Source organism: Squalius cephalus, assembly GCF_949319135.1.
Source record: "Squalius cephalus genome assembly, chromosome: 1".
Lineage (NCBI taxonomy): Eukaryota > Metazoa > Chordata > Actinopteri > Cypriniformes > Leuciscidae > Squalius > Squalius cephalus.
The window spans coordinates 41,268,465-41,282,913 of NC_137122.1; the positions used below are offsets into that span (position 1 = coordinate 41,268,465).

Consider the following 14,449-nt stretch of genomic DNA (forward strand, 5'->3'; position numbering starts at 1 on the left):
AGCTTACTTGTATTATCTTGGTAACAGAATATAGTTTTTTTAGCTAACCAAGGTGGCTTGGGAATTTGCATTTATATTTAGCTTTAATATATTGAATTCATTTATTTTATTTTAGAACAATAAATACAATTTATCAATTCTCTACAATTATTTTATTATTAACTATTATTATCATCATTGTAGGTAGAATAGTGTATATTTATTTGATATTTTTTTCTGCTTAACTAAAATCTGATGACTCTTTTAAAACCATTGAGTTGTGTATTTTATAAGCTCTGTGTGATTAAATTTGTATTGCCACTTTACTGTACTTTTAAAAAGTCTGTATAAACGTGCCCGTTTTGGGTTAATATTGCCCACAAACCTTATACGAGAGGGCTGGCTGTGAAGGTTCACTGTGATATCAATATGCAAATTTATGACAAAGTCCATCCGACATTGAAAGACCACCATTTGCATTCGCCTTGTCAGTTTTATCAGGATGGCAGGATGGGAACATCAATGAACATGTTACATGGGAACATTACCTGCTGGTCCACTGCCACTGCATCCAGACCATGATACATGATATTGACCCAGCCGTCCTTCGATGCCAGTACAAACAGGGACATCAGAGCCTGTAAAAACATAAACACACATTCATATGAGCACATACAACGACAAACGGAAGTATGGAGATGGATGGAAAGACAAGTCGGACAAGCAAAGATAGATGGAGGTTGAACAGACAAATAAGGTGCAAGGACAGATAGACAACCACGTGATGCAAAAAAAAAAACCCAAAAAACAATGACAGGTCATTCTGATAAAGATGCACACACAAATAAACACACTATGTAAATACATCAATAAAGTTAGATCAAACAAAGCAACACATTGAGTTGCTCAGAATCGTCGTGTAATTTGATAGGCCCAGTCAGAGAACAAACTAACCTGCCCCAAGTTGTCAAAGTTGTACTTGTGATGGACCCACTTGTAATTGGCCGAGATGCAGTCAGACCTGTTGGTGATGTTCTTGACATCCAGGCCCAAGCAGTAGTAGAACTTGCCTTTGAAAAGCTATTGAGGCAAAAGAAATGGTACACACTTCATGTCACTCAACGCTACACATCTCAAGCATCTTTTTAATAAAACTGTCAGAGCACTGTTGGATATTTAAAAGAAAAAGTGTGTTATGAAAGAAGACCAGCAGAAAATAGGAAAACATTCTCTATGAAAAAAGAACAAGATATAGCACTAAAAAGAAATAATGAACAAAAAAATTAAAAGAAACAGAAAGCAATGGTGTAAAGAAAGAAAGGGTGTGATAGTGAGATTAAGCAGAAAAAAGACAAAAGGCATTGGGAACCCCTGGGGTATTTTTTTTTAGATTGCGCCAGTGGCAGGCTTACTTAGGTAAGATAAAACATCAACAAATACAGAAATTAAATAAAGAAATATTAATAAAATATATATATATATATTTTAAGAGGCAAAAACATCTGGCTGCAGCCTGCAGAATGGGGCAAGGCTGCACGTGTCACCTACTCTGATTGGCTTGATCGTCTTTCAAAGGGATACATGATAGGAAATGTGTTTGTAGTCGGTGTTGGACGAGTATATGTCGTTCAAATCTATATGAACTGGAAAAGCAGTGCAGTTTCACAAAGCCTTTGTTATAATGCACAGAAGAAGAAAAAAACATTACCCTGTATCTCGCAATGTCCCTTGCTAAATTAAGCTGGTCTTTAGGCTAACGCACAAACATGTATTGGTTGATTATCCACAGCAGCAGGGTCAGGTAGAGGAATTAATTATGAATTAAATAAGTCACAAAATGTGCTTACTTCATATTACCATAATATGACAAAGAAAATTAAAAAGATGTATCAGTATAATTTTAATTTAAATTATATGGCAAGACACTTTTTTTTTTACAGAAGGTGGTATTGGTTTTTATAAGACATGTCGGGTGCAGTTGCATGATAAATGACACTGCAATAGGCTAATGAAGCTTTCTTTTTCTTCACTACAATGCAAAGCATATAATCAAACTTTTTTCCTGTCTTTCATTTTAGGAAAACATGCTGTTCCTCGTTATTTTAAAGTGAAGAAATCAAGATCTACTGAGCCGATTCTTTTCAATCAACTGGTTCACAAATAACATCAAATGGTTAATTTGTGAATTCGACTGATCCAGATGATTAAACTAGCAGTTAACAAGCGAGTCAGTAAACATAAACACTTGATTTGGACTTGTCCCGCTCAAATGAGCCAAGATCCGGGAGTAATTTGATATTCTCATATCAAGTGTGCTCCTAATATTTCATAATAATGTCAGACTGAGCTCTAAACTATTTTAGGTCTATCTTGTCGCATTAGAAACCTCACTTTTACAGGAGTAATATTTTATTAGTGTTTCTCTACTTCAACGTAAGTATAGGGTTTGTGTACAATGTCCACCAAAAATAAACATTTGATCATTAATTTCTCTTGCCATTGTGGGATGTAGGCTAATGTTGTATTGTATGTGCATTACAGTGAAGACAACTCTGAACACATTTCCTATCATGTATGCCTATGAAAGACGACCGAGCCAATCAGAGTACTGTAAGTATTCTGCAGGCTTCAGCCTGGTCCTTCTCTATTGCACTGGTAAAGATTTTGTTCCACATGCAAAGGATCCCCAGTTCAAAGCCTGGATTATCTGAATTATATATGGTTTACTTTTAGAAATATAAACACTTCCATTCAAAGATTTAAGTTTTTTTAAATGTTTTCTTTTGCTCACCAGGGCTGCATTTATTTAAACAAAAATACAGTAAAAAAGCAGCCATTTTCAGTAGCCATTACTCCAGTCTTCAGTGTGACATGATCCTTCAGAAATAATTCCAATTGACTAGTTGCACGGCGACCGTTGACGTTCGAACTTGAGTTTGCGCGCCAGTACTTCCGGTGATCTGACAGCGAGAGCGAGAGACAACAGTGACCGAGTTGAATGTTCACACTGCATTTTATGCAAACAACTCTTATCGTAGTTGTAACTCTATATTTACAGTAGGCATAATTGTCATTGCGTATGTGTATGCAGCATGAGTCAAATACAATCTTTTGTCCGTGAACAGTTGTATTTCATTAATTAATCTGACTATGCATCCGTGCATTTAATTGCCATTGGCTCGTGTGATAGTAATGGATCTTAGTAGTATTTTAAGTGATAATTGATTCTATAAACAACTATAAAAGATAATTTTCGGCTTTCTCCGGCTCCCCGCACCGAGCGTAATGCGAAACCGGAAGTGTCTACGCGTACACTCGCTGATCCGAATTCCAAAATGGCGGCCACGTGCAACTAGCAAATAAGCTGATTTGCTGCTCAAACATTTTTGCTGAAACAGTTTTTACTACCAATGTTGAAAACAGTTGTGCTGTTTAATATTTTTGTGGAAACAGTGATATATTTTATTCTTTACCTGGACTCCCAGGATGCCGAAGATGATAAAAAAGGCACAGCAGATGAGAACTATGTTTCCTATAGGTTTCAGAGAGGTGATCAAAGTCTCCACAACCAGTTTGAGGCCAGGAGCTCGACTGATAACCCTGTCACAAAGGAAAACAACAACAAAAGAAAACCATTTAGCATCTGCAGAGTTATAAGCATACGTTGGACAACACCACAAAAATGCTTGCAACTGCTTGCTGTACCTGAGGGGACGCAGTGTGCGCAGAAGCCTGAGAACCCTGAGCACTCCCAGGATCTTAGCCCCACCCGCCATTGACACAACAATGTCGATCAAAGACACGAACACCAGGAAACCATCCAAAACATTCCAGCTGCTGCGCAAGTATGCCTGCTCTCCAATATACAAACCCATAGACACCACCTACAATAAACAAAGACACACTGTTTGAAATGGTCAGCATAAAAGATGAAGTAGTCCAGTTTATTTTTGTTTTCATTGTACATCATTGGTGTTCTGGTGGTATGTTCTGTTTAATGTAATTGGCAGTTTTGATCCTCTAATCTGATTCTGAATCGGTTTCCGATTCTTACTAGTGTGCCTTTGCTGGAATTGACTGAAACATTTATTAAAGTGGGGAAACAGAGACCCTAACAGACAGCAAAGTTTGTGATCTCCAGTCATAGCCTGGAAATCCAGACCTAAATCTGAAAGATTAATGGTCTGGCATCAACTAATGAAAATCGTCCAGCTTGAGGGGCGGCACCAAGCATACATTTGAAAATCTCACAGCACGCAATTGGATAACACTACGACCAATCACAACAAGCCCCATAGGCTTAGCTACCAGCGGAGCTAACTGTTAGTTTAGACTTGCCGTATCCGGTCGGCAAAACAGCAAAAAACGCCCTTCTTGCAAAGGAACGATTTGAGCGCCGTCTTCTGTTCCTCTTTTAGATAAAAAGCCAAGTTTAACTCGTTCATTGTAGCGGCCAAAGCCATTTCAAACAACTGGTGTTCAACCATAGCCATCTTGCAATGTTTACTAATGACTTCGACGTCACAGCACTGTCGTCATCTGTTTAGCTCGCCTCTGGCCCGCCTATATCAGATAACCCGATGTGATTGGTGCAGCTCGGATACAAGGGCATCTGGATTTCCAGGGTACTCCAGTCAAGCAAAACCAACTGTTCTAACTGGAGCCCTAAAATAGTGCTTCCTGTAGAGCTGGTTTTGCAACTTAACTGAGCTCTGCACAAGTACATCTAAAATCCACCATTATGTCAGTGGTGAGATGCAGATGTACTTAACGGAACTGCTGATGGCAGTGAAATGTGACTTTGAGAGAAAAAAATCAATTGAATTTGTGAAAAAGACCCAGCAGAAAAACAGTAAAAAAAAAAAAAAAAATCTAAACACTGAAAAGGTGACAAAAATACAAAATCCATTGAAGCTCCAAGGTGACCCGAGCCTTAGGCCTCCCAGGCAGATTCTTGTGACACTAACAAGACGAGTGACAGGAAAGAAATACACGTGCACACACAGCCTGACGTCAGAACTGGCTGAGGTCTAAAAGTGAGAAGAGCAAAGAGAGCAAAGAGAGCAAGAAAACAGAGATAGACACAGAGAAGTATGCACTTTTAAGAAATGAGATGCCATACTGCTACACATATCTGCTCTTTCTTGGGATCAATTTGGGCTGTATTAGTCTGACAGTTTCTTTACAATACTGCCAAAAGAAGCCAATAATAAATCAGTGATGTATACCAGGCTAGTACAGTAATGTGACACTCAAGCTAGCAATTTAAGTGAGAGCAGATCTGCTTGCAGAACTCCTATTAGTCGAGTATAGGTGGGTTGGGGACAGTGAAATCAGCCGTTGCCCCTTAGGCTGTTATACCGGTAGGTATATTTTTGCAGTAGCTTGCAGAATCTGCCTCCCCAAGGATGAACTGTAATTGTTGACTTTCTGGTCCCTGAGAGAAAGGTGGAATCATTGTTTTACTTGTGTCTCCCACTGCACCAACGCTTTTTAAAATGTCCACAGTAAAGGATCATCTTAAATATTGACTGAGTATGGCTAGTTGACATGACATTTCAAACGTTGACAACAGTATGAAATGCTATCTAAAACATGTAAAGAAATGTAATTCTTGTATAATTATTATGCAGAAAAAAAATAAAAAAATAAAAAAATAAAAAAAATAAAAAAAACAGAATTTTATTTTATCCAAACTGCTTGTCCTATGTTAGGTTGTGAGTTCCCCCCCCCCCCCATATATATACACACATAAATTGATCAATTTTTTCAGGGATTACATATACACACACACACACACACACACACACACACACACACACACACTCACAACCCAACATAGGACAAGCAGTTTGGATAAAATAAAATAAATAAAATATTCATACAGATTCACTTACGCACAACGGTCTGGGACTAAGAAAATGCAGTGTCACTTTTGACAGGTCTATCTCTTGTTTGTTCCATTTCTTAATAATTGATTAAGTTACATAATTGATGACCTACAAGTGCCAAGTGCTTGCAGCTGAATAGATGGGCCAGGCTATGAGATTGACTGCATCTGAAAGAGGAAACTGGCTCGAATTATTATCATTGCTTAATTGCTTGTAATGAGAGGGCTAGCAAACGTAATACCCCACTCTCAAGAGGTCCAGAGGAGAAAGCATGAGTGAAAACTAGTGAGAAAGAGAGATAGAGCGAAAGGAAAATGAGGAAATGTTAGATGGATTAGAGATTAGACACACACACACACACACACACGGTTTCATCTTCTGGAATATATTTGGCTAATTACTCAAATGACAGTCCTTAACAATGTCTCCAACAAATTTGTGTTTGTGTGTAATTTTGGTATTTTGGACCTCACTGAATGTTATATGCATAACTAAATGAAAAGTATTTGTACTCCAGCAGAATTCAAACCTTTAAAACAAACATGAAAAAAGGAAAAAGAGTGTTAATTATTAGCAGACAGGAATAATAGTAGATATAGTCACAGTATCTGCAACTGCTGTGAAATTATTGATCACTATATTTGTCACCATAGATCAGAGGTATGGCAGTGCATACAGGGTGAAAAAAATATCAACACAACATATCATGCAGTGAATGTAAATATTTACCTTGAGAGTCATCTCCCCCACAAATATGGCTGTGAAAATGTAATTGGACACGGTAAGGAAAAGCCTCTCCTGCAGAAAGAGGAGGAGAAGGGAGAGAGAAAGAGAAAGAGAAAAAACGAGAATTTTAAAGGAAAGAGAAGAGAGAAAAGCTGGAATGTTGTCAATGCTGTGAGAATAACTGCTTGTGGACAAACAAAAATCATTAATAACTAAAACAATAGGTTAAACAACTGAATCAAAGGTCTATGGCCTCAGTCTTACCAGGCTACCCTGAAGAATCTTGGGTCTCTCTAGAGCCACAGTGATGCAGTTTGAGAAGATGAAGGCCAGCACCACATAGTCAAACAGCTTATGGGCTATGATGGACTGGCACAACAACCTGAACCTGGAGAGTAAGCGGGAAGTAAGGAAAAGAGATATACAGAGTCAAACCAACTTTGTTCCAAAACCTAGTGAGCTGTCTACTGTCTACAGCCTGCAGCCAGCCAAACAATAACGGAAACTCACAAGCAAGCTGTTTAGAATCTGCAAGTGTGAATAGACTTGCAATTGATTTCAATAAAGTTTGATGACTATGTGTTGCTAAGCTAACAGCACAATACCTTAATAAGCACAAATATAGACAGTAGGGGTGTGACGAGATCTCGCGAGACTAAAATGTGACGTGATTTCTCGTTGAGTGAAAAGCTGTCTCGCGATTTCGCCAGGACGGAGCGTGAGGGTTTACGGTGCCCAACGCGGTCCCGTCCCCACTGTCGTTTTGCTGTTTTTCTAAAAATAAAAACCATTGTAAAATGTTGTAAACGTCTGCTCTGCTCATACAACACAAGTTGCAGTCGCACACAGTGCAGCAGGAAGCACAGTTCACTGATCGCGTGACGATGGCGGATGATTCGTTGCGCAACAGAGCCTAAACGTCTGATAAATGTCTTATCTTGTAGGCTGGAATGCACGCTCAACACAGTCACTCCCTATACACACACAGAGTACATGCGATCGCGAATCCAAAAGTGAAAGTCAAAGTAAAACACAAGCTCCCTGATGCATGCAAATTAGGCAACATACAATAGTCTGACTCCCAATTTCAAACCTATCTCTGGACTGTGTAGTTGTGGCTCTGGTCTCTGTTTGCACTTTGAAAATTGAGAGTATTTTGATTATGTTTGCACTTAAGACTAAGAAAAAACTTTTGTTAGTTTTTGTTGTTTATACTTTTTATTTCGATGTTCAATTTGTGGAAAGGAGTTCAATTAGGAGGTCACACACAGCCTTAATCAGAAGCTCTGGATGCTCATAATTAATGTATAGTAAGGTCTGAAGAGAAATAAGTGTCTCGTCACACCCCTGATAGACAGCACACACTGGAAAATTTCATTCAGTACGTCAATACTGAATGAAAGACCAGCCTTGGAATATTTCATATAAACCAATACATAAATATGACATAACATATTATAATATAATATATAATAAACTACTTTCAAAAGTCTTGATTATTTTTTATAGTGAAATATTATTATAATTTAATATAACCATTTATTAAAAATTTTATTTCATTTTTAACTGTGTTGGCAAAGCTGAATTTTCTCAAGTGTCTCATTATCTTTCAGAAATTATTCTATGATGTTGATTTGCTGCTCAAGAAACTTATTATCACAGAAAAAAAAATTAAATTGTGGAATCTGTGATAGTGTTTTTTCTAGATTCTTTGAGGGACAGAACTTTTTGAAGAACAGCCTTTGAAAATGAAATATTTTGTAACAATATGAATTACTTTTTTGTAAATGCATTTTTGCATTTTTGTAAAAAAGAAAAGAAAAAAAAGTTACCAGCCACTGTCAGCATTTTTTTATTTTATCATTTTCAAATATTATATTTTATTGTATCAATATCTGAACATGCAATATATTGAAAGAAAGAACAGAGCCTCTGCTTAGAAAAAAAACAAACATTTTATTCTAGCTTCATGTATTATTATTATTTTATTTTTTTTATCAACACTTGAATGTATGCAAGTTCCATAAAAAAAGAAACAATTTGAACAAAAAGCTGAGAAAATCACGTTTTTGTCAAAGACTATGTCTGGATTGGATTCAGAACGATGATCAAAACATAGATGGAGTAGATCGAGTGCATCAAAACCCCCAAAGCTTCATAGTCCTACACATCATCCTGGGTCGACATTACATTTGGTAACGTTATTCAGTTTTGATTTAAATGCTGTTTATGTTTGATAATCGCTTTATTTTACATGTGCATAAGCAATGCTTCTATTGCTTGTCTTCAGCTGTGTTTTGATCTGGAGATTCTGTACTCTTTTATATTATGCACAATTGCACCCCCCAAACGTATAACATTGAAAACATTGGTTTGCCATAAAATTCTGTCAATGACGTTAATGAAGTTAATTGTAACTTATAAATCATTTTTTTTTATCAATCTAATGCATTCTTGCTGAATAAAAGTATACATTTCTTAAAAAACAACAACAAAAACGACAAAAAATAAAATAATAATAAAATCTTACTGACCCCAAACTTTTGAATGGTACAGTAGTGTAATATGATTCTCATTTCATCTGCAATCTTGGATTTATTTTTTCATGGAGCTCGTCAAAATGTACTCACTGCAGCTCACTAGGTGTTGGAACAGTCAAATATCTAAATTTTTCCATTGCAGAACAAACTTTAGGTGGACATTCAAAGACTAGACTGTTTGGAGAAAACAGACTGACAGGAAGAGGGTGGGAATAATCGGCTCCTATCTCTCTGACACCAATCAATATCCTAATCAAGCCACCCTCTAAAGAGCTGGCAGCCCATCAGTGCTATTGATCAGGCAAGAATTGCAGAATAACTGCTGGCCGAGTTACCGTCAGGAGAGAAGAAGAGGTGTGCAGGCATCTTTCCCTCTGTGTTACTTAAAGAGATCAAATCAGTGGCACTATAGGAAACAACCTGTGACACAAGCATCCTTTTATCTGCTTAATTTCAACCTGTTCTTGGGCGTGGAGCAACTTCTAATCTGTTTTGTGTTATAATGAGGTCAGGCTCCATGAAAGACAACATCCAGCTGCTTTCTCAAATTTTGCTTAGACTGACAACATTTGACTCTTAACCGACACAACCCATGAGTCATGTTTAAAGTGTAAGAGGGCACGAAGGTACGCGATTGCCAACGGGTTTTGCTTATGATGAGGCTACCACAAGTGCAACAACATTACTGTAAGCCAAGTATCCTTATAACTTTTTTTGTCAGCCAAACCCCTTTGACCTAGAATATGCATTTATTTGACCGGTGAGATTTTGCTATTTTTTCAATAATTTAAAAACAAATTTGCTTTGATGTTAGTTAATGGCACACAACATATGCAGGTAAATAATGTAAGCCAATAATATTTTTTTTGTTTGTAATGTAAGCCAATAATATTTTTTTATTTGATTGTTTTTATTTTTAAATTATTTATTTATTTTATCATTTCATTTTTTTATACGTTTTTCTTCAACACACAAACAGTTTCCTCATATTTATACAATGGCATTTATTTATTATTAATGACAGGTTTTGCTGCAGTATTTTTGACCACATAAAAGTTAAATAAAAACAACACCACAATCACCTGATGGGTCAATCACATGACAGCTAAAAAAGCAAAACTATGTGTCCGTTTATCGGTTTCTTTTTCATTGCAAATTAACTGAGAACTCTTTGCATGTCATGATTACCACACACAGGAACATGTAAAACTACCTACATAAATTGTTTGTGAATAAGGTCAGTAGGTGAAACAGCTACTGACAGCTCTTAAGAAGAGTGTTCATGGCTATTATGTATTGAAAGAGGGTAGACAGTGAAAGGACTGACTTGTTTTGAGGAGAGAAGAGGAAGACGGACCAGTCGTCTCTGGTCTCACACCAGTCTGGTCTGTACACCTCCATCATCTTCTGGATCCGGAAACATAAACTCTGCCGACAGAAAAAGCATTTAGTTGAAAATTTGTTGGCAAAGATGAGGACTGAGATTAATTCTGCAGGATCCAGGGTGGGAGAACTTTCTTGGAAACGCATTAGTTAGTTGAAGCAGTTATGAAGCGGAGCTTTCCAATGTTTCATGTCCCCTTGGAGCTGCCATGTTACTCTTAATTGCTTACAAAACAAGAGAGTCTGGCTGTAAATTAAAATCTAAAATCCTACAGCCATCTGTTAGCGTTCCTCCTCAACAGATAATAATTGGGTGATTTTCATTGTGTAGTTGATTGTATGGACAATTGGCTCTGCTTATTTATGTGTGCAGAAGCTTTTTCTTTTCTTTTTACAGGGACAATACTAACTCCTCTCCAGAATTCTCAGATAATCCAAAATTACAGTTTAAAAGACAACTCTCATTTTCTTCAAATCTCTTTGTTCCATGGAACACCAACTTCTTGAACTCCATAAATGACAAAAAAATAAAAAAATAAAAGTAGCATAATTCCAGTCTTCTGAAACAATACACTACTGATCAAAAGTTTATTTCTGTGATTGCAAAGCTGCATTTTTAGCAGAAATTAATCCAGTCTTTAGTGTCACATGACCCTTCAGAAATCATTCTAAGGCAGTGGTTCTCAATTCCAGTCCTCGGGACCCCTTGCTCTGCACATTTTGTATGTCTCTCTTATCTGACACACTCAGTTCAGTTCATGGAGTCTCTCCTAATGAGCTGATGATCTGGTTCAGGTGTGTTAAATAAGGGAGACATACAAAATGTGCAGAGCAGCGGGTCCCGAGGACTGGAATTGAGAACCACTGTTCTAAGGCCCTGTTTACACCTGGTATTAAGATGCGCTTTGGTCGATCAGATTACAAGTGGACGGCATTAAACGGGTCTAAAATGTATTGAGCTTGCCCATTTTCGACCACTTCCAGAGGTAGTTGAAAACGCATTCGACCAGATTCCTTTCATAGCGTAAACGCTCATGTGGTCGAATGCATGCAAACAGCCACAAAAAAACACCTATATGCGTAAACATTATGGGAAGCAAGTTTCATTATCGGAAGCAATCTATACATTAGATCAAAATATCTGAAAAAGCCCATACATTCACCCACCCATAGACCCTCCTCTTAAATAAATCCAAACAAAAGTGGTTAAAAAAGGACAAAAGAGACAGATTAAAACACCAGGTGTGAACGGGAATGCATCTCCCTCATCTACTTGTGATCCGATCAGGCGTGATCCGATCCGATCTTAATACCAGGTGTAAACAGGGCCTAATATGCTGATCTAGTTAACCAAGAAACATTTTTTTATTACTGTCTCATATTGTTAAAAATCTGGGTGTAACATTTGATTCGTCGCTTACATTTCAATCTCATATAAGTTCTATTACCAAGACTGCATTCTACCACCTTCGCAATATTGCCGGACTGTTACTTGCTCTCAGCACTTAAGATACTGGAACTCTAATTCGTGCTTTGATAACCTCTCGTCTCGACTACTGTAACTCGCTTCTTATTGGGCTGCCTGCTAAAGCAATCACTAGACTGCAATATGTTCAGAATTCTGCTGTCAGAGTCATCAATCACATCAAGAAATCTGATCACATTACCCCTTTGCTCTATAATCTACATTGTTTACCTGGCTGTTCCTGTTCGCATTTAGTATAAACTTCTCTTGTTAACTTTTAAATGTCTTCATGGACTTGCTCCCAACTATTTATCTTAACTTCTGCACTATTATTCACCTCCTTGCTCTCTCCGGTCATCTGACTTAAAACTGCTTACTGTACCTCGTTTTCTTGCTGTGGCTCCGAAACTCTGGGATTCTCTTCCTCTGACTCTTCTACTGTATTCTCATTCAAATCTCAGCTAAAAACCTCTCTTTTCTCACAGTATTTCCAACCCTCCCCTGTTTAGTGTTCTGCTGTTTTGTTTCTGTAGATTTGTATATGTATATATACTATGTGATGCATACTAATGCTTGATGCTGTGATTTTGTTATCTTCTTGTACAGTGACCTTGAGCTTGGGAAAGGCGCTTTATAAATAAAACTTTATTATTATTATTACTATTATTATTATTATTAACAATGTTGAAAAAAGTTGTGCAGCTTACTATTTTTGTGGAAACCGTGATACATTTTTTTCAGGACTCTTTAATAAATATAAAGTTTGAAAAGAACATCATTTATTTGAAATAGAAATCTTTTGGAACAATATAAATGTGTTTATGGTTTCTTTTGATCAAATTAATGCATCCTTGCTGAATAAAAATATTAATTACTATACGAACAGTAGTATAAAATAGCTTTGCTCAGAATACAGATCAACATTAAGTTGCTATTCTCACCCAAACTCTCATATGGATTCAGAAGATTTGGAATATTACATGTATTCATTGGTAGCATCCGTCCCCATTCACTTTCACTGCAAGGATAAGAGCACCCAGGACATTCAACTTAATTTCTCCTTTTGTGGTCCACCAAATTCAGATGGGTTTGGAACATAATGACACTTTTTATTTATAGATGAACTATCCCTTAAAACCATTACTAGGTTTATTGGGCACTTACATAATCCAGCTCATCGTCCAGATCCTCCCTGTCCTTGCGTGTATTGACCTGAGGGTAGACTTCATTGATGATTTGTGGTTGGACTGATGGTGTCTTTCCATTACAGTCCTGGTGCTCTCCAACGCTTCCCAGACCCCCAGAGAAGCTCTTCTTGCGTTGCCGGGGGTGCAGAGGAGGCAGGGCAGGTCCGGGTACCTGCAGCAGCTCCGGAAGCTCTAAAGAGAGAGCCCGTCGTTCTCTGCGCGGGACGAAGTGTCTAGACAGTAGAGGCGGATGCAGAGGAGGGGGCGGAGGAGACAGCAGGGACTCCTGCTCAGCAGGACGAGAGTGAGGGCTACGAACCCGTAAACTACCTCCACCCCCCATCCCCAGGCATCTAGAGGATCGACCCAAGCTGTTCCAACTCGACCTGCGACTCCATATACCGGGTCGTGCAGACCGTCCCCAATTGTGGTACAGAGAGCCTCGCCCCGGACACTAAGACACATAGAACACAAGTTCATAGTCAATATATGAACCCCCCCACACAGTGATTTATGCAAAGCTCACACTACAAGAGTTTTTGCTTTCAAAAAACTACTCTAAGTTCCAACACAAAGTTTTAATAACAACAATCCAACTGACAGGCAAACAGGATGCAACACACACACTTACCGGAAACTTAATTAGTGAATACAAACGTAATAAAGTAATAAAGGATACACAGCTGAAACATGAGCTGAACTCATAATGACAGAAACCATGACGACCAAGGAACTGAACAAAGGAACACATGAGATGAATGAGGATAAACTAAAGTCCATGAAAACTAAACACACCGAACATAATAGGAACACCTATTATGAACTAAAAACACAGAACACCTTGTGCCGTAATTGAAGAAAGAGCAGAAGGAGGGGTGGAGGGGGTTTTGGAGGTGGACGAGGAGATGGCGAAGGAATGATGGTAGGTGGATGACGACGAACACCCTACGGCGAAGATGTCGAGTGCCTGGTGGCGCAGACCCAGAGCTCACCAGTGCCGACAGCCCACGGTGGACTCGAGGTAGGGAGGAGCCAATGTGGTGTAGTGGCTGACGACAGCTGGAGACGAGGACGATGGATCCATGGGGCAGACGGAGAGCCGGTGGAAACAAGCGACATCGCAGGCACTGGAGACCAAGGCGATGCCTCGGCAACGAATGTCGAAGGCGGAGCCAGAGTACCCGACGGCTGAGGTTGAGCCGTTGTGACGGAGAACAGCGGTGATGCACAAGGGAAGGAGGAACCTGCTGCAGCCGTAGGGGTGGAGGGACGGCGATG

The 14,449-nt window shown here is 38.5% G+C and overlaps 1 protein-coding gene across 3 annotated transcripts in view; it reads right to left on the reverse strand.

Annotated features, from left to right (window-relative positions):
• The window catches only part of cacna1ia (calcium voltage-gated channel subunit alpha1 Ia), a 106,112-nt gene that overhangs the window by 38,832 nt on the left and 52,831 nt on the right, over positions 1–14,449 (reverse strand). For all 3 annotated transcript variants that reach the window (XM_079847029.1, XM_079847027.1, XM_079847028.1), the window contains exons 15-22: positions 13,149–13,625; positions 10,464–10,564; positions 6,861–6,984; positions 6,600–6,668; positions 3,685–3,863; positions 3,453–3,579; positions 934–1,059; positions 528–617 (exon numbers count right to left, since the gene is read on the reverse strand). In XM_079847029.1, the coding sequence (XP_079703155.1) occupies positions 528–617; positions 934–1,059; positions 3,453–3,579; positions 3,685–3,863; positions 6,600–6,668; positions 6,861–6,984; positions 10,464–10,564; positions 13,149–13,625 (1,293 nt within the window). The remainder of the gene's footprint in view (positions 1–527; positions 618–933; positions 1,060–3,452; positions 3,580–3,684; positions 3,864–6,599; positions 6,669–6,860; positions 6,985–10,463; positions 10,565–13,148; positions 13,626–14,449) is intronic.